We start from the raw sequence: 27,661 nt of genomic DNA on the forward strand, positions 1-27,661 counted from the left end.
CTTCCAGGAATATGTGATTTCTCCCCTGCCTTTGTATTGGCTGCCTTTTGGAGAAACCAAAGTGCCTTGTGTCCACTATGTTTTTACAGGGGGATAGCTAATGCATAAGTTACCCCGTGATAAAAACACAGAGTTCTTAACACTGAGAACAGAGACTATAATGCTGAATCAGATGTTCAATTATTATTCAGAGTCTGACAAATCTCATATGGATTGTGGCTAACACTGCTCCTTTGCCACCAGAGGTGTTTGCATCTGCAGCCTGTCATCATGTGAAGGTCATGGAAAACCAGTTAAAGCATTTTAAACTAAAGGAATTAAGAGGTGTTCCCCCCCTCAACTTCCCTTATCCCCTTCCCTTTTAAGGGCCTGCAGGTAGTGTGACACAGCTGTAGAGTTGATGCACATAAATTACAGAACCTTAAACTCCTGTGTGAACACTTTTGTTCAGAAGTAAAGTGGTCTTAGTTTTGAGACTGGCAGTCATGATAAGCACAGATTGCAGGAGTCTTTCCCCACAGCTATTAATTATCAGACCTTTGTCTCGTCTTGAACAATTTTAAAATGTGATACGGTCACGGTGATTTTTTCAACTCCAAAGAGGAGTGAAGTAGTGGAGCACTCTAAATATCAGAAGTGTAGGACTGGATGGGATCTCGATGGGTCATCTACTTCAGTGTGATAAGTGCATGTCACCCATAGGGTTGCCAGGTGTTCAGTTTTTGACCCTGGCAGCTCTGGTGGCTCTAGCCAGCACTGCCACCTGTGCCATTAAAACTCTGGTCAGCAGTGCTGCAGGGCTAAGGCAGGCTAGTCCCTACCTGTCCTGGCACCACACTGCACCCCACAAGCAGCGAGCAGGTCTGGCTCCTATGTGGTGAGGCCACAGGGCTCAGCGGTGCTGTCCCGGCCCTGAGCACCAGCTCCCCATTCCTATTGACGGGGAACCATGGCCAACAGGAGCTGGGGGGTGGTACCTGAGGGTGAGAGCACTGTATGGGAAGCCGCCTGGCCTCCCTGCGTGGGAGCTGGACCTGCTTCTGGGGTGCAGCATGGAGCTGGGACAGGCAGGGAGCCTGCCTTAGTCCCACTGTGCTGCTGACTGAGGTAAGCCTGCACCTCAATTCCCTCCCCCAGTCCTGAGACCCCTCCTGCACCCCAATCCCTCATCCCTGGCCTCACCGCAGAGCCTGCACCCCAGCAAGAGCCCTCCCACTCCCCTACTCCCTGCCCCAGCCCAGAGCCCCCTTAACCCCTCATTTCTGGTCCCAGCTGAAGCCTGCACCCCCTCGTTAGAGCCCTCACCCCCTCGTGCACCCCAACCCCCTGCTCCAGCCCCCTGAAAGTGAGCGAGGGTGTGGGAGCGTGAGCCACCACGGGAGGGGAAACGTAGTGAGTAGGGCTGGGGCCGGGCTAGGGGGGTAGTTTTTGTGCACTTATAAAGTTGGCAACAACCCTACCCGCCACCAGAGGGTGGGGGAGGGCAGAGCCAGCAGACTGCCAGGCTGGCTACCGCTCTGTCACAGAGGCGGCAGATTGGGCCAGGCTCCCTCTCACACCCTGCAGCAGAGCCGGGGCAAGCAGCCCTAGGGGCTAGATACCAGGCACCGCTACCGGCGGCAGGGTGTAACATTGGAAAGATGTGGGCACTAGGACCCGGGGGTGGGAGCAGGGACGATCCTCCTGCCAGCGCCACGCTCCAGCGAGAGGCGCCCAGACACTAGCTGAAAGGGTAGCCCCGCGCGGTGCCTGCCGGGACTGGGAGTGCCGCCGCGTGTGCAGTGGCTAATGGGAGTTGTAGTCCCCACCGCCGTGTGCTGCCCGCAGGGTGTGACACAGTCCAGTCCCCTATGACGCGGCGGCTGATGGGAGTTGTAGTCCATGATGTCTCGGCGCGGTGGCCGACGGGGCCTGTAGTTCTGCGGGGGCGGGCTCGCTGCCCGGCGGGCGGCGCTCAGTCACACGCCAGCGGACTGAGGGAGGGAGGCGGGAGCATGGCTGGCAGGTCCCTGCGGGCGGCCCGGCATCACCTCAGCCCGCTGTTCTCGTTAGGCGCTCGGCGGCCCAGCAGGTAAGGCGGGGGGAGCCGGCCACCCATCCTCGTCACCCAGGGGCCCCGATCGCTCCCCCGCCCCCGTGCCCCTCACCGTGGTGCCCGGGCTGTCCGCGCTGTGCAGCGAGGTGCGCATGGGGGGCTTGGGCGCTGATCGGCCGCCGGCTGGCAAAGGAGCCCGAGCGGCTGCGCCCTCGGGTGAGCTGTGTGCCACCTGCTAAGCACTGCCCGGCTGCTGCTCCGGTGCCCTGCCCAGGCAGACGGGGTCTGGTGCCCTGCCCAGGCAGACGGGGCGGGGTGAGGGGGCCCGGGGTCTGGTGCCCTGCCCAGGCAGACGGGGCGGGGTGAGGGGGCCCGGGGTCTGGTGCCCTGCCCGGGTTTGGTACCCTGCCCAGGCAGACGGGGCGGGCTGCCCCAGACGGCGGGGCGGGGGTCTGTCCGTTGGGGGATGGGGGAGGCGTCGGAGCGCACCCAGCCTAAAATCTTAAAACGCGGCCCCTGGTCCGAGCTTCTCCGTGTTGGGTGGCCACCTTGAGGGGCCTTGGGCCTGGTTTTCAGACCTGGCTAGTCCCGTGGCTCACCTGGGGCTGTGCGCCTCGCACCCGCGATGCGGGGCAGGGCGAGCAGCCCTCCAGCCCTTCCTTAAGCCAGGGCAGCTGTTGAGTGCTGCCCTGGCCTGCAAAGGGGAGAGGGGGCCCTCCCAGCAAGGAGCCCACCATCCCTGGCTTGACTTGCACCTATGTTTTCAGCTTGGTCTTCCTGTTCCTAAATCAGATGTAAATGTACCTTATTTCATTTAATCTCTAGCATTAAAAAGAAGAAAAATTGCTGTGTGCTCATACTGAGAGGAGGAGGTAACTGAGAGTAAGGAGAAACAGGTGTTCATCACTTCTGGGGAGCAAGGGCTAGTAATTCAGTCTGTGTATTTCAGGAAAGGTCCAACTCTAGAAATTGTTTGAGGCTTGTTCACTGCAGTCATTTTTAAGGCTTCCAATGAGAATGTGGGTGGCCCCTGTTTCTTTTTGAGGCCAGAAATAAGTGTAGCTGCAGCTGGTTCATGACTGGGTCACCTAGAGACTGCAATAACACAACTAAATAATAATAATGGGATATAGGAGTGGGGAAGTTGATATATGCTGACAAAGTTCTAGGTATGGAATTGTTGCAGTGTGTATATAGAAAGCAAATCGTTGTCTGGAATAAAAAAAACACAGTCTTGGCTACGCTAGGAAAATGGCACACAAGTTCCCATTGCTTCTGCTGCACTGATGGGGGGCCTAGTGTGGACAGGCTCCCTATGGCTGAACCTGTTGTAAAAACTCTTCCAACTACACGATCTTACATAAAGTTTAACAAAAATGGTTTTAAAAGTGTGTCTTGGCCACAGGAAACTTGCTTATGCAGGGGATCCCAGTGGTGCAATGAACCTTTGGAAAATTTTGGTGAAACATCTCGGGCATAGATATAGCTATCTTAATGGAATCTGAATGTCTATTAAATGGATTTTCAAATGACTAATCAGAAATAAGAGAGACAAAGTGGAGAGGTAATGTCTTTTATTAGGCGAACTGCTGGTGACAGAGAAAGCTTTCGAGCTTACACAGAGCTCTTCTTCAGGTAGATGCGTAGTGCTTCTCCTCTTTCTCTATCACCAAAAGAAGCTGGTCCAATAAAAGATATTATCTCACCCACCTTGTTTCTCTAATATCCTGGCATCAGCATCGCTACAGTAACAATGCAAACAATAATCAGAAATAACTCAGAGCAGAAAGTGGAAGCAAGATGTATTTTGAAAAGCAGGTTGTTTCTGAGAACAACTGAGTTTGCCTCTAAAAGGAAGTGGTTGTATGGTAAATGCAGTGGGTCAAGTTCTGCCTTTGCCTCCCACTAACTTTATGTGCAATATCTCAGTGTTAGAAAAGCAGACAAGTGGGGTTATGAATACAGTTCTATGCCTCTATAAAAACCTTGCAAAAGGCTTTTAAATTTGTTAATTAGTGTAGTGTTGCTGCTTTGTCCATTAAATATATAACCTAATATTTGATATTCTTGGAGTGTTTCTTGGGCTTAGTTTCTAGCAAGATTTGAAAACAGTTGTTCTCTGTATCTGATTGGGGTAATTTACTCGTGTTTTGCATGGTCAAGGAAGAAGGAGGCTTAACCTGGAGTGTCCATTCTTTGAGTCCCACTTCAGACCTTGTGTTAAAAGACTACTGATGTCTACTAGTTGGTTCCTTGGTTGAAATTCAATCAGCAGAGAAGGAGAAAGAAAAAGGGCGCCCAGGTTTATTCTCGATTTATCACTCTAAAGGGAAATTGGAAGAAAATTTAAGCACAATCAAATGGTGGGTTCCCATATGTGCTTTGGGAACTGCTGGGTTTGGGCTTTGTAGTAAAAGCATGTTATGTCCAGAAATCCTCCCCTTCATGCACATTCTTGTGTACTGGGTAATTATCCTTGTAAATGTACTGTCAGCTTGACAGACAGTCAAGCGCCATCAGTGGTGTGAAACCAGTCCTTAGAATGGATGCACAATGTTAAATGTATCCTCCAACTGCACATGTGTTATGCTAATAAAGTGACCGTTAGGTGGATGATCACATTGCAGAAAGTGACATTCAAATTGGATGGTCTGTCCTGTGTCTTTGAGATGTGAGCCTGGGGTGTGTAACTGATTATCATTAGAGAAGCAGGCTTCCTCGCATCCAAAAAGGGGACATGGAGAGAAGCTTGAATTGGGAGAAGAGATAATATGAGACAGGTTGGATGTTCAGAAAGTGAATCAGGGAACTTCGGACTGTTGTATGACATCCTGTATGGTGGAAGGAGAGATGGTGCTATGTATCTTATCACACACCAACCCTTCTCATCATTTAAAGTCTGAGGTTTAAGGATAACTGGCTTAAACTATATGGATAGATTTGGGTGTTGTCCCCTACATCCTTTTGTACCCCATTGATCTGCCCGTCTCTGGCGCTGGTTTCAGAGTCTTTCACACCCAACTCAATAATCTCCTCACTCCCTCAGGGATTTCCCCTATGGTGTCACTGTCATGTCAGAATTTCCTAACTTCCTGGTATAATTACTATCTATTCATAGTTGTTTGCAATGTTGATGTGGCAATGTTGGTATTGGATCAACTTCTGTTGGTGAAAGAGACAAGCTTTTGAGCTACACAAAGCTTATCTTCAAAGAAGTTGGTCCAATAAAAGATTACCACACCCACCTTGTCTCTCTATTCCTAGGAAAACTGGGGTTAACACTGTATCTGGAAGATGAGACTGTATTACACTATCTGTAGATAAACACTTGTTTGTTTCCTTAGTATAGTATGCTCCTCATATCTCTTAGGGAGAAGCAAACTATGCAGCTTTTTCCTGTGTTCCATTCCATATGGCCATTCTGAGCAAACAGCAGTTCTGAGCAGACCCCTTTTAAACATCGCTCTGTGAGAGAGCTCTTGTTCCTTGTCTGCCGCATGAGGCAGGCTAATCCAAACAGCATGTGGGAGTTGGGACTTTCTTTAGCATGAGGGTGTGTTTTGGGACTTGGATTTGGTTTCACTAGCTGGGAAAGGGAGTCCATGCAGGCAGCTCTCTGCTTCACGTAGGCAGGTTTCTCTGGCTGAAGCACTAGCTTATTTATTCCTCTCTGTCTCTTGCATGTGTGCACACACCCACCCCCAACTATGAGTCACATGTAAACAGCTCACTAAACTTCCGTTCCTGGGAAGTGAATGAGCAGCAACACCTGGAAATATCTATATAGGGTTTTAAAACAAAATCTGTCTTGATCTGTGGATTATAAAACTAGGTGATTGGGCTGCCAGTTGCGTTTCAAGGCTGTTTTGGCTGAATGATTCCTCTGCTGCATGTTTGTTAATTTCAGTGGCTGAAGTTATATCAATTAAATGTGAAAAGTGTATGGGTCAAAAGTCATAATTACAATTCATACACTCAACCCACACACAGTTTTTCTCCTTTACAAAACTTAAAATTTTCCAAACTTGCACTGATCTGTTTTGAAATCTAAGCTTCCCCCCGCCCCCCACCTCCGCAGTTCTTTTAATTTTGGGAAATAATGTCCTGTTAATGTTATCTTCTTTTAAAAGAGCAACTTTTAATTAACTGCTTGCCATTTGCAGTTTTTAATTCTAGAATAACACACCCTAGTTATTTAAGTCTCCGCCTCTCTCTGTCTTGTGATGGTGAACTGCATTTTTGTGGCATGACTGGCTAGACAGTTGCATCCTATCTTTTTATCTCTCCCTTAGTGGGATAGTCTCCACTAAGACACAGAATCTCATTCACAGATTCCAAGGCCAGAAGGGCCCATTCTGATCTAGTCCAGTGGTTTTCAAACTTTTTTTGGCAACCCAGTTGAAAAAAATTGTTGATGCCTGCAAACCAAAGGAGTTGGGGATGAGGGGTTTAGGGTATGGTAAAGACTCAGAACTAGGGCAGAGGGTTGGGGTTCAAGAGTGAGAGCTACGGAGTGGGGCTGGGAATGAGGGCTTCAGGGTGTGGGAGGGGGCTCTGGGCTGGGACAGTGTGGAGGTGTAGGAGAGGTTCAGGGCTCTGGGCTGGAGGTGCAGGCTCTGGGGCAGGGCCAGGGCTGAGGAGTTTGGGGTGCAGAAAGGGGCTCTGAGTTTGGGGGGCTCATGGCTGGAGTTGGGGTGTGGGTTTACCTCAGGCACCTCCCAATCAGCGTGCAGCAGGGGTGCTAAGGCAGGCTTCCTGCCTGTCCTGGCACCACGGACCTCATTGCGCCCTGGAATTGACCAGCAGCAGGTCCAGCTCCTAGGTGCTCAAGCAGCTCCGCAAGGCTCTGTCCCATGGGCACCCCCCTCAGCTCACGGCCAGTGGGAGTGCTGCAGCGTGGAGAGCCCCTGCCCTCCTCTTCCCCCTCCGCCTAGGAGTCAGACCTGCCGCTGGCTGCTTTCGGGGCGCATTGCGGTGTCAGAACAGGTAGGGACTAGCCTGCCTTAACCAGGCAGCACCACCAATGGGACTTTTGACGGCACAGTCAGCGGTGCTGACCAGAGCTGCCGCAACCCAGTGTCTTACATTCCACAACCCAGCACTGAGTTGTGTCCCGCAGCTTGAAAACCACTGATCTAGTCTGACCTCCTGTGTAACACAGACTATAGAACTTCCCCCAAAATAATTCCTAGAACATATCTTTGAGAAAAAACATCCCAACTCGATTTAAAAATTGCCAGTGATGGAGAATCCACCACCACCCGTGGTAAATTTTCCAATGGTTAATTACCACCCAAACTGTTAAAAATTGATGCTTCATTTCCAGTCTGAATTTGTTTTTCTTCAACTTCCAGACACTGAATCATGTTTTACTTTTCTCTGCTACACTGAAGAGCCCGTTATCAAATATTTGTTCCCCGTGTAGGTACTTATAGACTGTAATCACATCACTGCTTCACTTTCCCTTTGTTAAACAAAATAGATAGATTTAAGGAGCTCAATTACAATATGGCATGTTTTGTAATCCTTTAATCATTCTTGTAGCTCTTCTCTAAACCCTTTCCAATTTATCAACATCCTTCTTGAATTGTGGACCCCAGAATTGGACAGGTATTCCAGCAGTGGTTGTGTCACTGCCAAATACAGCAATAAAATAACCTCGCTGCCCCTACTCAAGGTTCCTCTCCTCCAGTCTCCCTCTGTCTTTACGATTCAGGTTACTGAAGTTGCAGTTTAGGATGCTTGCATGAGAAAACTATCTGACTGATGAGTTACACTTTCTGATTCCAGTGATCTGTATTGAAACCACCCTGTCCAGGACCCTAGGAGATATGGACTAAAATACACCCTGTAGCTGAATTCACCAGTTAAACCAGGGGTTCTCAAACTTGGGGTCAGGCCTCCTTGGGGGTCACAAGGTTACTGCCTGGGGGGTCACGAGTTGTCAGCCTCCACCCCAAACCGTGCTTTGCCTCCAACATTTATAACGATGTTAAATTAAAAACACTTTTTATATATCTATTGGGGGGGTCACACTCAGCAGCTCGCTATGTGAAAGAGGTCACCAGTACAAAAATTTGAGAACCACTGAGTTAAATCGGCTTTAAGTATCTAAACCATAGTAATGAGAGAGAGAGACACACACACATTCATTCATTCATTTAGCTAGAGTAAATTTGAAAGAAATAGGAATTGTTTGTCAAGGATTGTTTATGGATTTACATAAGGAACACAAGCCATACTTGTTCTCAGCTTTTGGTTCAGTTTTAAACCACTGTTGATACTATGTTGAATAGCGGTTAAATTTAATAAAGCAAATAAGACACCAATCCTCAATCTATCTCTTTAATGTTACATCATGAAGTGTATTCTATAGTGCACAAGCTTGCTCGGTCTTCAGCTATTATAATAGGTTTGTGGGGAGAGGGATAGCTCAGTGGTTTGAACTTTGGCCTGCTAAACCCAGGGTTGTGAGTTCAATCCTTGAGGGGGCCACTTAGGGTTCTCGGGCAAAAATCAGTACTTGGTCCTGCTGTGAAGGCAGGGGACTGGACTCAACTCAATGACCTTTCTTCAAGGTCCCTTCCAGCTCTATGAGATAAGTATATCTCCATGTAATAATAATAGATTTGAGGAGGGAACCATCACCAACATAGATTTGACTGGCACTTAGATACCATCGCTATAGGCACCTTAAAAGTGCTTCAGATCACATCTCTCTGTTCAGAACAGGTCATCATGCTGTGGCAGTTAAAATGCTAGCAGCCATCAGCTCCTTGTCTGTGCAGGTACTCTGACAGCGCTGCAGTAATGGGTAATTTTTTTGGAAAACAGCTTAATGTAGACAGGCCCTGACGCTGCCGCACGTCCTGTTTGGATGCAAGCAGCACTCTGTAGCCTGGCGGCACTGCCACAACACCATCCAGAACCGACTAGTGAAAGCCATCCCACCTTCCCTGGGGAAGATCACCATCGACTTCGCCATCCCCTGGACAGACAGCCGACTGCGACCTGACATCGTCGTGATGGACGCAGAAAAGAAGAAGGTCCTCCTGGTAGACGTCACGGTGCCTTTCGAAAACCGGTCACCTTCCTTCCACGAGGCCCGAGCACGGAAGGAGTCGAAGTATGCCTCGCTGTCTGAGACCCTGAGAGCCCAGGGCTACGAAGTCCAGGTACACGCCCTGATCGTGGGAGCCCTGGGCTCATGGCACCCCCGCAACAAGCCAGTTCTGAGAGCATGTGGGGTCGGTCGATGCTACGCCCGGCTCATGAGACAGCTCGTGGTTTCTGACGCCATCAGGTGGTCCAGAGACATTTATACCGAACACATCACTGGACACCGCCAATACCACACTGAGTAATTGAGACATCTGACCAGGGAAATAACCCACTTCCTTCCCTGAGGGACCGAGGGACGCACCCCACCCACGTACCTATCCGCTCCACCGATACTGACTTGGACTCCTTATTCATTCCATGGGTGGCGAACCTGAGCCCACTTAGTCACTGACACTTTAAAAACCCTTGCACCCCAATCTGGGTCTATGTCGGTTATGCGATATGTATGTATCTGTTCATCCTTGCAAACGGTATCTCTAACCCCCCGTAACCCAAGCCTGACCCCGGATGTACAGTACCTTCCCCCTCAACCTGTGTATATTTCATTTCAAACATTTACTTTAATAAAATGTTTAAATCTGTAAGGATTGCCTAGTGCAAGGAAAGCTATGTCTCCGTAGCAGGATTCACTGTGCAAGTTAGCTGTAGATTCACACCCTGACTTGCTGCACACTAAAAGGAGCAGTTTGCCATGTGGATGGTGCACTGAGCACCTAATTAGCAGATATTTACATGCAAATGTAGTTTGGAAGGGATAAGGAAGTTCCTGGATATCTGTTGTTGGTCTTGTGGGGCGTCAGACAACCTCCTTTCAAAGACAAAAGAGAGGAGGAGGTGGCCTGCTGGGTGGGGAATTGTAACACTATTAGCTGTTAACTAATAGTTAGTCTTGATTGTCATAGTTTGGTGTAAAGCTTTTGGTTACCATGTCAACAAGCCTTTTTTTTTAAATGAGATATTGAAAATCTTGGTTTGTGGGAGAGCTCATCAGGCACTCCCAAGAATTTAGGAACTCTTTTGTTTAGCAGATGCCAATATGCTTTCTGAATGGAGCCTTCTTGGAGGAACACTTCTCCAAACTATGAATGTAATTCTAATCTGGTGTGAAGTTTGAGAGGATGATAGGCAGGCTTTGGGTAAGCACAGGACTTGGAGCCAGCGAATTCCTGAGTGTCAGTCCTGGTTCTGACACGAACTCTTTCTGTGGCCTTCTGAAAGATATTTCTTCTCTGCCTCAGTGTCCCATCTGTAGACTAGGAATGTTAACTACTAACTCATCTCTCAGGGTGGCATTATGGTTAGTGTTAGCCTAAGGCTTTGAAGTTTCATGTAAGTGCTAAAAGTTTTAATTATTTTTCAGGCTTTGCAACCTGCAGCCTGTTTTTCAAGTATTGACGGAAACGTCTCACGTCCTGATTGATTTTTTTTTTCTATTTGCTTAACTAGCTTTTGAGAGTCACCAAATTGTGCTGGGAAAATTCCTATGAACCTGGGTAGTACTTAGTGTTTATACAGCTTAGTCCAATTCCCTGACTCTGGTGGTTGTGTAATTTCAGCTGCCAATGTAGAAGCCAGCTTGTTCTAGAATCTCTCTCTGTCTCGGGTGAGTGACCTGGCTGTTGCAGCATGAATCACAGTAGTTCAGTCTCCAAGCTTTTTAAGTGCACACACTTTTCAGCAGGTGAAGCAGCCAGGAAGCAAGTGCCCTAAGATCTCTTGCTCTGTATTTGCCTTCAGGATTCCTGCTTTTGCCACTGTGGCTAAAACCAGCTTGGACAGTGACTAATCTAGAAGGGCAGCTTTCTGCAGAGACAAGTTTCAGCTCCTCCTCTCTCCACGAATAGAGCTGTTAACTGTGGGGGTCCTTGCAGAAGGTGCTGAAGCTATTTTAATGTGCAGGATGCACACACAGCATGTTCACTGGAACCATCTACCATTTATTGGTATGTACAACAAGCTTCTCTGCCCTGGAGTATCATCATCATATCCACTCATTATACTCCACACCTGAACATAGCCACTTTATGAACTTCATACCCTCATATCTCAATGTCTGTACTTTGACCCATCAACCTTTAACCTCCAATCGGGGATATTGCAGGTTATGTATTCCTTATGCCACCCGATCTTAAACCAAACTTTGCATTCTCGATAATTTGTATGTTATTCCCTGATAACCAGAAACTTGTATGCCTAAACTCTGTACCCTTCACTTTTTCTTAATATCTTAAAATTTTTAAATCTGGGGGGAAAAAAACAAAAAACCAAACCAGTCAGGCTCATTGAGAATTAAAGTGGGCCAACTAGCTAAGAGGAGGACTGGGCAGGCCCCAGAAAGTGCTGATAGGCCTGAAGGAGAAGCTAGCTAATAATAGGCCAGTAAGAAGAGAGCAGGCCTGTGGCTTCTGTCAGAGGGAGAAGAGCTGTTTTGGGACTTGGTGGGACTGTATGCTCTTCCTCCCTGGTTTGCTGAATCTGCTAGCTGAAGCCCATAGTTAGAGGGGATCAGCTGGCCTCGGACAGTTCTGGTGTGTAATCAATGGTTGGCAGACGCACTTCCCCATGATATTAGGCCTTGCAGTGCTTGGGAATCTCTGAAGCCGCTGTCAAAAGAACCTTGTAAAGAAGGCAGGTAATAGATCTGCCTTGCAAAACTGCCTTTAGCATTTATCATCCCAGGGCACAAACTCTGCTCACCCACTCGTACCAGGAGGCTAACAGAGATCCACCAATGGTTACTTGTGTGTCAAAAAATCTGACTCTTCCCCCAAGCAAGTGAATTCAGCATGGCTGTGAAATGAGATGCAAAACTCAGAGATATGTGATATGCTGTTAAATCCCTAAGAGAGCTGGGACTTTTCAAAGAAACTCTGTCCTGCAGAACATCTGGACATGCCTATTGTTAGTTGAGATCTGAACTGCCTGTGTAGAGGTTTCACATGCTGGGGAATTTCTGTGCCCGCGAACAAGATCCCCCCACTTGGTGTATGATCTTTTCAGCAGGAATGTGCGTGTCTGTTCTCCCACCTCTTAGCGAGGTTCGTTAAGGGGCGCATGTCACCTTCCTCTCAAGCATTTGTTACAGAGGGAAAGGATTCTGAACTAGATACTAACATGCCAAGTTGTATGGTTATAAGGTTTATTGTCCACCTGGGCTATATCTGCTTTTTTTCCCCGCAGAGCAGGTGCAGCTCTCTGCATTTGAACTCTGTTTACATATTCCAAGTAACTTAGGCCTTGTCTACACTACAAAGTTTTGTTAGCAAAAGTTATGGTGCTTTAATTAAAGCGCTTTAATTAAAACTAGGGCTCTCACACGATTAAAAAAAATGGTGGCCAAAGCATGAAGGGACATACGAATGTTTAGCATATCTGGCATGTAAATACCTTGCTTGCCACCTACAAAAGTCCCCTGCAAATGCCTGTTCTCACTTTATTTTCACATTGTAAATAAGAAGTGGGCAACATTATCTCCCATAAACAAAATTTATGCATAAACAAATTTGTTTGTCTTAGCTATTGGCTGAACAAGAAGTAGGACTGAGTGGACTTGTAGGCTCTAAGGTTTTACAGTGTTTTGTTTTTGAGTGCAGTTATGTAACAAAAAAAATCTATTTGTAAGTGGCACTTTCATGATAAAGAGAGTGCAGTACAGCAGGGTTCTCAGCCTTTTACTTTCTAAGCTCCCTCCCCCGCGCACCCCCCCCCCCATATGCTGTAAAACTCCATGGCCCACCTGTGCCACAATAACTGGTTTTCTGCATATAAAAGCCAGGACTGGAGTCAGGAGGTAGCAAGCAGGGCAGTTGCCAGAGGCCCCATGCCACAGGGTCCCCCTCAAAGCTACATTGCTCAGGCTTTGGCTTCAGACCTGGGTAGCGGGACTCAGGGCCCTGGGCTTCAGCTCTATGCAGTGCGGCTTCACCTTTCTACTCTGGGCGCTAATGAGTCTAATGCTGGCCCTGTTTGGTGGGCCCCCTGAAACCTGTTTGCGCCTCTTCCCCCCCCTCAGGGGGTCCCAGACCCATGGTTGAGAACCACTGCAATACAATATTTGTATGAGGTGAATTGAAAAATACTATTTCTTTTGTTTATCATTTTTACAGTGCAAATATTTTTAATAAAAAATAATATAAAGTGAGCCCTGTACACTTTGTGTTCTGTGTTATAATTGAAATCAATATATTTGAAAATGTGGACAAACATCCAAAAGTATTTAATAAATGTCAATTGGTATTCTATTGTTTAATAGTGCTATTAAAACTGTGATTAATCCTAATTAATTTTTAATTGCAATTAATTTGAGTGAATCGTGTGAGTTAACTGCAATTAATTGACAGCCCTAATTAAAACCACTGTTGCATGTCCACAGTAGCTCCTTTTGTCCGCAGAGTGCATCCACACTAACAGCTGTTGCATCGACACAGTGCAACATTGTGGTAGCTGTCCCACTCTGCAACTGACTGCAGGGTGTTTTGGGAAGGATTTACAATGCCTCAGGAGGGGGCAAGTATAGCATCCCATGATGCAGGTTTCTCAATCCCATTCTTCCAGGGGCTTCCAGTTCCTAATAGATTGTCAACTGCTTTTCAACTGAAGTGTGTGTGTGGGGGGGTGAGGAGAGTGGTGTATAGGGGGCGGTGGAGACAGCAGACTTACCGACTTATCTTGAGGCAGGGGAAAGGGAGAGCTTGCACACCCCAGGGGACACCCTTCGTCCCCTCCCCCAGCCCTTGGCTCTGCTCAGCACAGCAGTCTCTCATAAGAATAACCTTTCTGGGTCAGACCAAAGGTCCATCTAGCCCAGTATCCTGTCTTCTGACAGTGGCCAATGCCAGGTGCCCTAGAGGGAATGAACAGAACAGGTCATCATCAAGTGACCCATCCCCTGTTGCCCATTCCCAGCTTCCGGCAAACAGAGACTAGGAACACCATCTCTGCCCATCCTGGTTAATAGCTATTGATGGACCTATAGTCCATGATGGACCTATCCTCTCCCCAACCAGCTTGCTCTGCCTGCCTGCCTGCCTTTGGTTCTGTGATTCCCTCCAAGTGCTCCCATTGCCTCCTCAGCTGCTGGGAGCCGCATCTTGAGCAGCTCTGTGAGCTCTCCGTGCTGAGGAATGTCAAAGCAGCATAGTAGTGTCTTCCCCACATCCCGCTCCCTGCTGCTGTGTTCCTAGTGCAGGGCAGAACGAGAGCATTCCATGTTAATGATTTGCTCTTTGTTCTCCAAACAGAGCAGCAGGCAGCTGTCAGGTACTTCCAAGAACTTTGAAAGGGGAGAGGCACATGCCTGCAGGGCAGCAGAGATCAAAACAGTGAGCAGAGCGTGCAGGCATTGTGGGATACTGGTGCAAGCCAGTTGTGTCGACAAAACAAACAGCAATGTCTACGCTGATGCTGTCGCTTTAACTTTGCCACAAAAAGCTTTTATGTCCGTCGTTAAGGTGGTTTTATTTTGGTGGCAGAAACAGCAGGGGTTTGCTACCAAAAGTAGCTTTGTAGTATGGACACCTCCCCTGTTTTGTCATGTAGACATGTCTGGGTGGCATCAGTCACTGTATTATCTAAGCACCAAAGTTTAGTATCTGCCTTTCATATCTGCTTATTTTACATGACTTAAGATCCTACCTAGGTGTCTCCAAAGAGAATGTACTTTTTAAAACTGATGATGGGCAAAAAGCAACATCTTCCCTTCTGAGCTCTGGATCATGTTTCACTTTCTTCTTTGCACTTGGATTGTATTTCAGAGATTGCCTGTGTGTCTTCAGCACTGCAGCCCAGCAGAGGAGTACGGGAGATGAGTGTGGACCAGAGGATCCCCGCAATGAGCCGAGGCATCCCCTTTCTGAGCGAACTCTAGAGCTCAAAGCCAGCAAACTGGAAGAACAAGTCCGTGATTTAACTGTGAGTCTACCACTAGCAGCAGCTTAGCCAAGGTATCCCCACGTCATCAGGGTTCAGTCCCTTCCAAGTGGGAGGACGCATTCATTTCCCTGTTAAGCCACCTGCTTGAATACATTATAGATGACATCTTTTATCCCAAAGCTTTTCACCAACTTCACCACGGAAAGGCAGCCATCTCTGGGCTGCAGGGTGGCAACCAGCTACTCTTGCATAACATGAGGAGGCAATGCCCTATTTGCAAAGTGCTTTATGTCCTCCTCCAAAACATCAGCTGTTAATTACTGCTGGAAGTAGGAGACTAGACTGGATGAACCGAGTAGTGTGATCCTGGCTAGCAAATGCTGTGTTTAGTAGAGAGTCCCTGTTCAAATCTTTTGAGTGTTGCCTATTCAGACCTGCAGTAATTTTGCCTCTGTCTTGTGAGAATTCAAATGATGCTGATCCTGATTAGCCTGGCCTCATGGCGTTCAAGGATCACCAGGTGTTAGAAGGGTTTATACAACTCAGATAAATGTGCAAAATGATCCATCTCAGGCAGGCCTGATCTGTGGAATGTATTTAGTTGCTTTCCTCAGTTGAGGAGATGGTGTTCTATGCTTTTGGAAATCAGCGCCTGTTCTGAAATCATGCTCTCTAAACTCTAGGTTCAAGGTGTTGTGGCCAAGTTACTCTTGCTTTAGGTAGCAGAGCAGTGTTTCATTCCCGCTACCATAGGCGCCAACTCTGTGCATGCTCCGGGGCTGGAGCCACTCACAGGGAAAAAATAGTGTGTGCTCAGCAGCCCCACTGATCAGCTCCCCCCCAGTGCCTCCTGCCCCTCATAATCAGCTGTTCAGTGACTTGCAGGAGGCACTAGGGATGAGGAGCGGAGGTGGGGAAAGGGCAGGAAGAGGCAGGCCAGGGTGGAGGTTTGGGGGAAGAGGCAGAGTTGGGGTCCGGCACCCGTGGGGAAATCCCTAAGTCGATGCCTCTACCCTCACCTTTATCCCTTTCAGTTCCTTCATCTTACCAGTTAATCACGCCCATCATTTTTAGAACAGAATCACTCATCCCGTCTCTGTGAACTTGTAATCACCTCCTAACTCACCCACTCCGTCTGCATTTCTAGACCTGGCCTCCTCCCTGGCCTCTCCCTGTGGCTCTCCGCAGTTGAAAGAGATGGCTGTTTCATTTGTGCTGCATCATCTTAATTGGAATGCCCTCATACTTCCACCTCAAAGCAATGAGTTACTTCCGTTCTGTAACCCTTCCCCCATTGTCCTAATTTCAATGGAATTAATGGGGTCAAAGATGTTAATGTCACCCTGTCATAATCCAGTGTTAAACAGATCTCAGCCTGCTTCGTTTTATCCCAAACGCATGATTAATTTTAATTTTTGTTAAAGATAGAGAAAAGAAAGGAAAGCAGGTCTAGTATTGTGTAAGGCTTTCATTGTAACAATTGCCTTGTTCCCTTCCCCTTTTGCCATAGAGTCTTTAGTGGGGAAAATTCCCTGACAGTCTCTTAGAGGGTATTAAAGATGCTAATAACTGTCCTTTTTTAGGGAAAAGAGAGAAAGTTAATTGTTAAAAGTTAAAGTTGCTGCTGCTGCTATTGTTAAAGTCCAGTCCCATTTTCAAGAAGACAAAATAAGATACACACAAACAGGGCTGGCTCTAGCCATTTCGCTGCCCCAAGCATGGCGGCACGCTGCGGGGGGCGCTCTGCCGCTCGCCGGTCCCGCGGCTCTGGTGGACCTCCCGCAGGCATGCCTGCGGATGCTCTACCGGAGCAGCGGGAGCAGCGGACCCTCCACAGGGACGCCTGTGGGAGGTCCACCGGAGCTGCCTGCCGCCCTCTCGGCAACCGAACGAGTGCCGCCCCGAGCATGCGCTTGGCGCGCTGGTGCCTGGAGCTGGCCCTGCACACAAAAGAGAAAAGAGAACAACAAAGAGAGAAAATGCAACTTCCATTTCTAGTATTGACTTTCACTTGCAACCCCCCTGTTGGCATCTTATTAGCCACTTTGAGATCTGACAAACTTTTACCAGCATTGGGCTGTTTAGGTCATTGCTTTTATCTGCCTCTCTGGTTTACAGTGGTGTTGCAAAACACACTGTCTTGGCCAGCTAAGCCAGACTCTTACTAGAAGGAAAAAGGAGAGGGGTAGGAAAGAGAAGAAGTAAAGTGGGGGTTGAAAAGGACACATGGGGTGGGTCTGGAGGTATGTAACAGTGTCACATCCCAGGTGGTGGTTGGGACGTAGGTAGAGCAGGTGGAGATGGTGTTGTCATCTGGGTCCCTCTGTCTGGCCATCCTAAGCCTGTGAGATGCCCTGACCAGTTGGGGAGAGCATCTGTTAGCCTTCTATGGCTGTCTGCACCCGGAGACACTGTCTACACACGTGCCACTCTGGCTAACACTGGTTCAGCTACTGTGGTGTGAGCAATGTTGGCAGCCCTCTGTTGAGGAGCCAACAACCTCACAACTATTTTGAGCACCGTGATTAGATTTGTTCCAAACAGGGTTATTTCACAGGGCACTAAAAAGAGCTAATCTTCCCTAGGGGTGCCACCTCTGATAACACTGGTTCAGCTGTACTGGTGAGAGATTTTTTGTAGCTACTCCCTTGAATAGGAAGGGCTAAAGAAGAGGGAAAGATGCAGGGCCTTTCTAGAAATTATCACCCTGACAGCAGCTATCTTCTGCACTAGCAAAGCATCAGCTGATTGCAAATTCATTGCTAAGATCTCTCAGTCAGCTGCAAAGGGAAAGAATCCATCAAAAGCTGCACCTTGAATGATCCAAAACCAGCAAACTGACCTGACAGTGTGGACTGGTCTGCTTAGCTATGCCCAAAATCCTCCTGACCAGTGACTTGGGTACTGTTAATCTGCTCCTAGTTTTGCTGCCTCAAGCAATGGGAGAGGCCTTTGGGCATGTGTGTTCTTCCTAACTGGGGTGGCGGGGCCAGCATGAGCCAGTAACTTGCAGGGGGAGTATCTCTTTAAATAGACTGTCTGTGTCGGGGGATGCAAGGTTCTACAACAGGGATTCTCAAACTGGGGGTCGGGACCCCTCGGGGTCACGAGGTTATTACATGGGGGGTCGCGAGCTGTCAGCCTCCACCCCAAACCCCGCTTTGCCTCCAGCATTTATAATAGTGTTAAATATATTAAAAAGTGTGTTTAATTTATTAGGGTGGGTCACACTCAGAGGCTTGCTGTGTGAAAGGGGTCACTAGTACAAAAAGTTTGAGACCCACTGTTCTACAGCAATAGGTGTGGCCCTGTGATGGGTCACTCCCTTGTCTAATGCCTGTGCCTGTTGCTGTGTGTTCAGGAGCAATACCGGAAAGCATTGGCAGATTCGGAAAATGTCCGGAGGAGAACACAGAAGTTTGTGGAAGATGCCAAGCTGTTTGGTAAGCAAAGTGCTGCTGGCACTGTGCAGGAGCTATTTGCTGCAGCATGACTTGCTTGGCTAAGCACAGTTGGGATACAGAGCAGAAAGTACAGATAAGCTGCTTCCCCTCCCCGTCCTTCTGCCATTGTTCTTTTTAAAGCCTGTTGTGGTGTTTGGCCTGAAGTGACTGGTGGCTGGACTTGCTAGCTGTTGTGTCTGCATGTTCAGCCAAATCCTGTGGGTTTATTTTGGTGATAGCCCTATGGCTTGTTTCTTTTTTCCGAGGTTTGCTTTGTAACAATAGTCTATGCTAATAAATCATACCACCCTGTGGATTTTGGAAATGTACTTGTAAAACACTTACATTCAGCTGCTGAGCTGGTGTAAATCAGCGTAGCTTCCTTGACTTCGATGAAGATTTACACCAGCTGAGAATTGGCACTTTGAGTTTATTCCATGCTCTATGCAATGTCATCAAGCTGCAATCTGCTTTCTAGTACTGAGATCCTGTTCTTTCTTTCACCTCCATTATGAAATTAATGGATGTTGTGCATGCTGGGATAGATGCCATCACTTGTATTCTTCTTAAAATATATGTAGTAAACTTAGTATTGGTGAAATGGGCTGGATTGATAGTCCTGGAAACTGATATCCTTGATTCTCATGTTGTACCTACTCTGTGATAAACAGCAGAGCAAGCATTCCACACTCTGTCCTGTCAATGTATTTTAATCCGTCTGTGAAGGGACCACCTCTAGGGGTGGGAGGATATAGTTCAGTCCCCATGGAGAATCCAATCCTGGGCACCTCTGCTTAGACTGTCGTCATCAGAAATGCTAGTTGTGGTTTTATGTCATGTGGGCACCTGTCAGCTTGGAACTGGGCTGAGACCATCATCTCATATCACTTAGGCTGTCAAGCAATCATCAGATGGTAGCACTCTAGGATACTACTGGTATGACTTGGATTCAGACCTGAAACTGAAGGGTAGAAAGCTCTGTACCCCATATCAGTCCTAGGAGTTTCCTTTTTTCTCATTAGTTAACGCTTATCTGAAGGCTGCTGGAACTTATCCTGGGTTAGAGTGCCTATATTTCCTTTGCTTTGTGCCTGCCTGGTCTGCTCGAAAATAGCTATTGCATTCAGGGTCTATCTACATTGTTGGAACTGGAATAAGCCCAGATGCAAGACTACATAGACCAATATCTAATCTGCTATGGATGCTTCTTTGTAACTCTCTTCTTTCTCCTCCTCTTCCATATTGATTCTCTACACAGCTCTCAAACCTATATATGAAGGAGTATGCAGCGTTTAATTGTTGCTCATGTCTTCCCCTTTCCTCTCCCACCTACCTCAGATCCCTTTTTGTTATGTTACTCAGTGAACGTGTCCCTACCACCTGAGAGAGGGAAGATTTCTGTCAATCTTCACATCTAATTCTCTGCAACCAGAAATATACAGCTGCCCAAAATGTACACAAACTGTGCCAGGTTTTCAAAATGGCAACAAGCTTTGGATTCTAGACCATACCTATGTTACCAGGGCTCACCTGAAGTCTCGCTGTGATGTCCCAGGTTACAGGAGCTTCATGAAACAAAGTATTGACTCTTTGTGAAATAACTCTGCTTTATGGAACCTGTGTATATTGCATAGCTATTGATCTACCTAGGTATATACCTCACCCATTACTATGGTCTCTGGGAGCCTGTAGGGCACTCTTAAGTACTGTCTGTACAATACTGAGGTCTCAGTCGCAGGAGATGCTGAATATTCTCAGTTACCATTGAAGTGGGAGCTGAAGGCAGTCATCTCTTAGGATCAGTCCCTTCCAGTGTGGCATGGCAACATGCCCAGGGCTGATGCTGTAGCCTTGCTGTATCTACCACTGAACTGACATTGCTTAACGTCCTGCCTATTTGTGTGTGTGGCTGCAGGGATCCAGAGTTTCTGCAAGGACCTGGTGGAGGTAGCTGATATCTTGGAGAAGACTACTGAGAGTGCTGCAAGAGAAGCAGAGCCTCGTGACCCAAAACCAACCCTCAAGAAGATCTGTGAAGGCCTCTCCCTCATAGAGGCCAAGTTGCAAAGTGTATTTGCCAAGCATGGCCTTCAGAAGATGAACCCCGTCGGTGGCAAATATGATCCATACGACCATGAAATAGTCTGCCATGTGCCAGCAGAGGGAATGCAGCCTGGCACAGTGGCACTAGTGACTCAGGATGGTTATAAACTCCACGGCCGCACTATCAGACACGCACATGTTGGTGTGGCAGTAGAGTCACAGGAGTGATATAGTGGGTGCACCCATTGGGATCTGAGCTGAGGACTCTGTCACACAGTGGCGATAGCAGCTGCATGTCTTTTCTTTTATTTATTAAGCTAGGTTTGTATTGTACATTGGCTTCTTCACAACATGTGCAGTAATCTTGGCTTTAATTCCACGAGGCTCAATTATTTAGTGTTACTTTTTCTGTATGTGTGTAATGCTGGGAATCCTGCTGTTTATCGGAAGCATGTGGCACTGCTCGCCCCCTTCTCTGTTGGATTCAGGTCTCTATTAAAACTTGCACTGGGGGAAGAAGAGGGAGTTGGGGAGAGAGAATCTGAGAGCCAGGAATTTCTGCCTTCTGATCCCAGCTCTGACGTACTCTTTCTGTGGCTTTCGGCAAGTCACTTAGCCACTTTGCCTCAGTTTCCCTATTTGTAAAATAGGGATATAATAATACTTACTAACCACCTCACAGGGGCATTGTGAGGATTAAATAATATTTGAGATGCACCTTAGAGCTGAAGATCTCTAGCTAAGTGCTAAGTATTATTATGAGACTCTTGTGTGGTCTTTTATTTTTCCTGTTTTCCCTAGGCAGAAGGAGCTGTGAAAGCATCTGCCATTTTCAGCCAGACTTTTTTCATTTCTCTTCAGAAAGCAATTCTGAATTAACAAAGCCTTAATCATCTTGTATTTGAGTATGGATGAGGGTTTTTTAAAAAAAAATAAACATCATCATCATCATCATCAACTGAAACATGATCAGATTAATGTTTGCTCTCCAGCTAAGACTTCAGACCTGCAGAGCCGTCCCTACGGGACAGCGAATCAGGGCAACCGCTCCTGGCCCCGCACTTTGGGGGGCCCAATGGGCTGGTGTCATTGGCCCAGCGCTGCATGGGCAGCGGGTGAACCGCTGGCTAGGGGAAGGAGAGCTCTTTGGGAAAGCACACCCTCCCTTTCCCGCTCCTGGGACCGACCACGCTGGAAGTGATGTCACTTCCGCTCTGGTCCCCGCACCTCCCTAGGGACAGCCCTGCAGACCTATCTGCTTCTCACTAAAGTTAAACAGTGGAAGTGACACCAGACAGGGGGAGCAGGAAATGTTCTCAAGTTTCAGCCACTGAGCAAAGATCTAGGCCTGTTCTCCAAACAAGAAATATTTTTAAGAGAAGGAAAATCTATCTCTAGATCATTTGTGCTGCAGCTTTCAGGCATCAGAAACGGTTCACTCTTTACTAGCCCTGAAAAGGGAAATATGATCTCTTATTTTGTCAAGCTACCAGCTAATTGATACACAATTAACATCGATGCCTTTCCCAACCCTAATTCAGAGCCTGTTTCTGCCTGGCTGTGGATAGACATCAAATTTAGGCTTTATTTCATTAATGAAAGCTCAAAGTGTCCTTGAATCAGTTGCAGCAGCAAGTATGAGCAAGTGAAGAGAAGCAGGGATCCAAGTGCCCATCGAGTTTGGGAACTGGCCTGAAGGGTTCTAGCTCAAGACAGTCTGGCTGGTGCAGCCTGGCGACAGATCATAGGGCATTTGTATCTCTCTTGCTGAACAGTTTGTTTGTGTGATGCCTTCAGCTAAACTGAAAGGATGGGTAGACTCCTCATCCTCAGCAGTACTGACTTACTAGAAGCGAACGTCTATCTCTGAGCTAAATGGGAATCCAGCCCTCATTTAACGAACAGCAGGAGAAATAATGGAAAAGGCCCCAAGCTATCGGCTGCATTATAAAAGGCAAGGAGGGTGAACAGTTGTTCTTTCAGGTGGTTCCTTCAGGAGTTCTTGCCCTCTTGTTATCAAACCTATGGTCTGGCAGGTATTTGGGCTCTGCTTCGAAAGACTTTTGTCTAGTGGGGGCACCAGTTCTGTCTCAGAGGAGGTATTCCTTTCCCATTCCTTTGCAGATGTGAGATGCTGAAAAAGGCAGGAGAAGCACCCATAGTCTTGTTGTGATGGACCTCAAGATTATAACCTCCTCAATTAGCAGCTACAAATTAAGACTTTCTGGGAAGATTCCATAAACATAGAACATTCATCTGAGTGAATTTCATTCAAAGACAGACATGTCTCTTCTCATATGATTAGTACAAAACTGCCTCTTAATAACAACAGTACCCATAGTTCCCTTGGGGATGATTCAGCATTCCCTTTCTTCATTACAAAACACTTCTTAGCGTGTGTATGTGCCTGTGACCATTTAGGATGTTGAGGTGGGTGTTGAGGAAAGTAGTTGAGATCTCAGCCCTGGAAATCAGTACTTCATGGCAATATTGGATCATTTCTAGCAAGCATCCACTTACATTTCTTTATCTGTGTAACTTCTACAATACTGGCATACCTTACAGGTCTGTTGTGAGGATTAATTAAAGGTGTACAAAGTGCTCTGAGTTCCTTTGACTAAAGGTGCTAGAAAGAGGCATCGTAGCACTGTTATTCTTCCTAGTTTTCTGCTTCACTTTGAATCCCACAATGAAAGTGCACCTAAGCAAATCTCAATGGGCCAATCTCCCAAATTCCCTAGCAGGAGTTAGAAATCTTAGGCTAATTTTGGTCCTGTTGCCTTTCAACACACACATCCCTCATGTGGCTGAGGTTGTCTATGGCTTGATTGAATTTCTTCTAGGGAGATTCCAGTCCCCTTGCTGTCTTCCGTGGTTTGCATAAAGCTTGCACACTAAACACAGGGGGCCAGATTTCTCTTTGGGGTAATTCTTTTGCACTTCAGGGAGTTACACCATGGAGGAATTGGGCCCGTTGGCTTTTTCTTCCCAGTCACTTTATGATGGCCTGACCTCAACACAGAAGTGTATTAGAAGGGAACGTTTGGCGGAGGAGGGAAAATGTCACAAAAACACTAATAATTTCTACTTGAATACATCCATGAACCTTAGAACTTGAGCACTTAATGTAGATGACTGGATAACAAATGTGTGTTCAGCTGGAGTCATGGGATAAGATAGGAAGCAAAGGGTAGAAATAAATGGCCAGTTTCCACAGTCAAGAGGTGAATAATGGAGTCGCCCAAGGATCTGTACTGGGACTAGTGCTGTACAACATACTCACAAACGATCTGGAAAAAGGTAAACAGTGAGGTGGCAGAGTTTGCAAACAGAATTAGTCAAGATAGTTATGTCCAAAGCGTTACAAAGAGATCTCACAAAACTGGTTGGTTGGCAGCAAAATGGCAGATGAAATTCAATGATAAATGCAAAGTAATGCACATTGGAAAACATAATCCCAACTATACATACAAAATGATTGGGTGTAAATTAGCTATTACCACTCTAGAGAGAGATCATGGACTCATCATGAATAGCTCTCTGAAAACATCTGCTCAATGTGCAGCAGCAGTCAAAAGCTAACAGAATGTTAGGAACCATTAGAAGAGGGATAGGTAATAAAATATCTGAATGCCACACTATTATCCATGGTAAACCCACACCTTGTATGCTGTGTGCAGTTGTGGGTGCCCCATTTCAAAAAAGGTATATTAGAATTGGGAAAAGCACAGAGAATGGCAACAACAGTGATTTAGGGGTATGGAACAGCTTCTGTAAGAGAAGAGATTAAAAAAACTGGGACTGTTCATCTTGGAAAAGAGACTAAGGGGCAATACGATAGAGGTCTATGAAATTGTGAATGGTGTGGAGAAAGTGAACAGGGAAGTGTTATTTTCCCCTTCATATAACACACGAACCAGGGAACACAATGAAATTCATAGGCAGCGGGTTTAAAACACATAAGGAAATACCTCACACATTGAAAGTCAACCTGTGGAACTCCTTGCCAGGGGATGTTGTGATGACCAAAAGTATAAGTAGGTTTAAAAAAAGATAAGTTCCTGGAGGATAGGTCCATCAATCGCTATTAGTCAAGATGATCAGGGAGGCACTCCCATACTCTGGGTGTCCGTAAACCTCTGACTGCCCTAAGCTGGAACTGGATGACAGAGGATGGATCACTCGATAAATTGCCCTGTTCAGTTCACTTCCTCTGAAGCACCTGGCATTGGCCACTGTCGGACAGAATACTGGACTAGATAGACCACTGGTCTGACCCAGTATGGCCGTTCTTATGTGGTGTTGGTCAGTAGAAATGGCTCTCTGCTCTTGGACTCTAACAACCCTTCTTTATGTTAGTAGTCACCTTACTTCATGACCTCAGTAGATCTTGTCAGTGGGGCACATTTGGGCTGAATTCTTCCACGAGGCTCCCGGTGGCACAATCATATAAGTTTGGCAGCCTATCTGTATGCAGTGCAAAATGTGACTGTTGCTAGGTGGACCTCAAATTCTCAATGCTTCATTAACAGATTCTGCTGAAACAGCTGTGATAAATCAATTGCTATTAGCACTCTGATTTTTAAAATATTTAAGTTTTTATATTTTAGTTTTCTTTTTATTTTAAAGCACAACATATTTTGATATCACTTTTGCTGAGTCAAATGAACAAAGAATTGCTGATCTCCAAAAAGTTTCATTCTTGTAGTTGGTAGGAAACCTTCAATATGTTTTTTTTCCATATGTTTCTATGCTCTTATTTACCCAAAGGTTCTAGTGTATGAAAGGGAAATTCATATGGAAGTGTGGGGAATGGTGCTGATGATTGATGACAGAGATTTGAGTTAATGTTGGAATTTGCTGATTTCTTCTAGATTCTGGATACAGTGTGTGCTAATAAAAATGGTTTTTTTGTCAGAATTTTTTGACTATTGAAATGTATTGTCCATTGCAAGTGCTGTTGAAATGGGGGCAGTACTGTAGGGTTAAAGATTTGTAGCTATTCTCATTCTTGCTATATAGAATCAGCAGCATTCATCAGGGCTTTTTAGCAATCCTTCATCTGGACTCCCGGAAATATTGTGCATTTCTCTGACAGGCTCTGAGTAGGCTCTGTCACACTCCCACAGATATGCTGTCAAGAATCTCTGTGTTGGACTAAACCATCTGGTGATGTGATGGCATCATCGCTATCCTATGCTTCCTGGACTGTTTGCTATTTCCATAAATACAGCCCCCAATCTAAGCCCATTTGCGTGGAGAAATGCCTTGCAATAGCATCAGTTCATTTTGCAGTATCTCCCAATACTTCACCTTGCATATCATTGCCCTTATGTGACACATGGTCTGTTGCATTTTGCCCTTTTGGGTGCAATATACTCAAGCAAGTTTACTCCTTATTGACTACTCATTTCAAATAGCTTTATTGTAAAGCGTAACCCTCTTTAACTGGAACTTATGGTCATCCTAAAGAAGGTTATGGTCTCTGGGATTTACTGAGGAGAACAGGCTTCCTGCCCCCCTTAGACTAAATGCCTGTTTGTTTCTCTTCAGCTCGTGTAAATCTTTTGCCTTGTCCCTTCCCCGCCCCAGACCTTCATACAGTACAAGGTCTTCCCTCCCTTCTGGTTTTGGCTGAATGTAGGGAACTTGCACCCTTTTTTTGGTGGGTCCCACTCTCCTAATTTTGCCGGCAGCTTTGATTCTCCCTGTACAGTACCTATGCACTTCTTACCTCAGGGGGCCTCTGCCATTTATTTCCAAGTGGCCAATATGGGGTGAATTCCCAGTTCTTATGTGAAAGGCACTTGCTGCTCAAAGGGGCCTGGCTACCAAATAGTGGTGATAAAACCTGCCCCACCTGTTTGCAGAGGCCACTTCCTTGTGGGTGCCACAGTAGGGAATTCTATGTTGTCCCACAGTATGGGACTAGGAGTGGCAGCTTAGGTCTAGAGTGGCCCAGTGTAAGGACAAAACCAGCCCATCAAGTGCGGTATGATGTCCTGTAATGCATGCTAATGGCTCTTCTAGTCTTCTGTCAAAGAGCGAGAAGCAAGAACTCATAAATGAGATCACCCCACCTAGATCCACGTAGCCAGGTCAGTCAGAGACCTTGTAAATATTAGGAAACATACATACGCTAATCATACCCAGTTGTAGAATGTGCAGATGAGGCTGGGGCAGTCTTTACAGGCATAGCTGAAGGAAAGTAAGACTGTACTGCTGTTTCTCCAAATCAAACACCTACCAGTCTTATCATTAGCATAACTATTTACTAGTGCTGCCTCCCTGTCACTCGCACATATAGCCCGAGTGAAAGTGAGGCAGTGAAACACTGGTTCTCAACCAGGGGTATGCAGAGGTCTTTGATGGAGTACATCAACTCATCTAGATATTTGCCTAGTTTTACAACAGGCTACATTAAAAAGTATTAGTTAAATCAGTACAAACTAAAATTCCAGGGGTCTGTACTAGGACCAGTCCTAGTCAATACATTCATAAATGATCTGGGAAAGGAGTAAACAGTGAGGTGGCAAAATTTGCAGATGATACAAAACTACTCAAGATAGTTAAGTCCCAGGCAGACTGCGAAGAGCTACAAAAGGATCTCACAAAACTGGGTGACTGGGCAACAAAATGGCAGATGAAATTCAGTGTTGATAAATGCAAAGTAGTGCACACTGGAAAACATAATTCCAACTGTACATATAAAATGATGCGGTCTAAATTAGTTGTTACCACTCAAGAAAGATCTTGGAGTCATTGTGGATAGTTCTCTGAAAACATCCGCTCAGTGTGCAGTGGCAGGTCAAAAAGTGAACAGAATGTTATACATCATTAAGAAATGGAGAGACAATAAGACAGAAAATATGATATTGCCTCTATATAAATCCATGGTATGCCCACATCTTGAATACTGTGTGCAGATGTGGTTGCCCCGTCTCAAAAAAGATATATTGGAATTGGAAAAGGTTCAGAAAAGGGCAGCAAAAATTATTAGGGGCATGGAACAGCTTACAAATGAGGAGAGGGACTTTTCAGCTTGGAAAAGAGATGACTAAGGGGAGATATGATAGGAGTCTATAACATCATGACCGGTGTGGAGAAAGTAAATAAGGAAGTATTATTTACTCCTTATAACACAAGA

At 46.4% G+C, this 27,661-nt stretch overlaps 1 protein-coding gene across 2 annotated transcripts; it reads left to right on the plus strand.

The window, feature by feature from the left end:
- The first annotated feature begins 1,937 nt into the window (after window positions 1-1,937).
- GRPEL2 (GrpE like 2, mitochondrial) lies at window positions 1,938-25,434 on the plus strand. 2 transcript variants are annotated; one of them, XM_050962849.1, is made up of 4 exons: window positions 1,938-2,071; window positions 14,932-15,067; window positions 18,390-18,471; window positions 20,387-25,434. In XM_050962849.1, exons 1-4 carry the CDS (start codon window positions 1,995-1,997, stop codon window positions 20,740-20,742), a joined length of 651 nt encoding a protein of 216 aa, XP_050818806.1. In that variant the 5' UTR covers window positions 1,938-1,994; the 3' UTR covers window positions 20,743-25,434. The 2 variants fall into 2 exon arrangements, with proteins under 2 accessions (XP_050818806.1, XP_050818805.1); XM_050962848.1 differs by having other exon boundaries at window positions 1,940-2,071; window positions 14,911-15,067.
- The last annotated feature ends 2,227 nt before the right edge of the window (window positions 25,435-27,661 follow it).

This window comes from Gopherus flavomarginatus, chromosome 7 (genome assembly GCF_025201925.1).
Source record: "Gopherus flavomarginatus isolate rGopFla2 chromosome 7, rGopFla2.mat.asm, whole genome shotgun sequence".
NCBI lineage: Eukaryota > Metazoa > Chordata > Testudines > Testudinidae > Gopherus > Gopherus flavomarginatus.

Excerpts from the sequence above, each read along its gene's own strand:
- GRPEL2 (XM_050962848.1), top strand. The coding sequence starts at position 1,995 with ATGGCTGGCAGGTCCCTGCGGGCGGCCCGGCATCACCTCAGCCCGCTG. Across the intron at positions 15,068-18,389 it reads AACAAGTCCGTGATTTAACT|GAGCAATACCGGAAAGCATT; the intron begins GTGAGTCTACCA and ends CTGTGTGTTCAG. Across the intron at positions 18,472-20,386 it reads GGAAGATGCCAAGCTGTTTG|GGATCCAGAGTTTCTGCAAG; the intron begins GTAAGCAAAGTG and ends GTGTGGCTGCAG.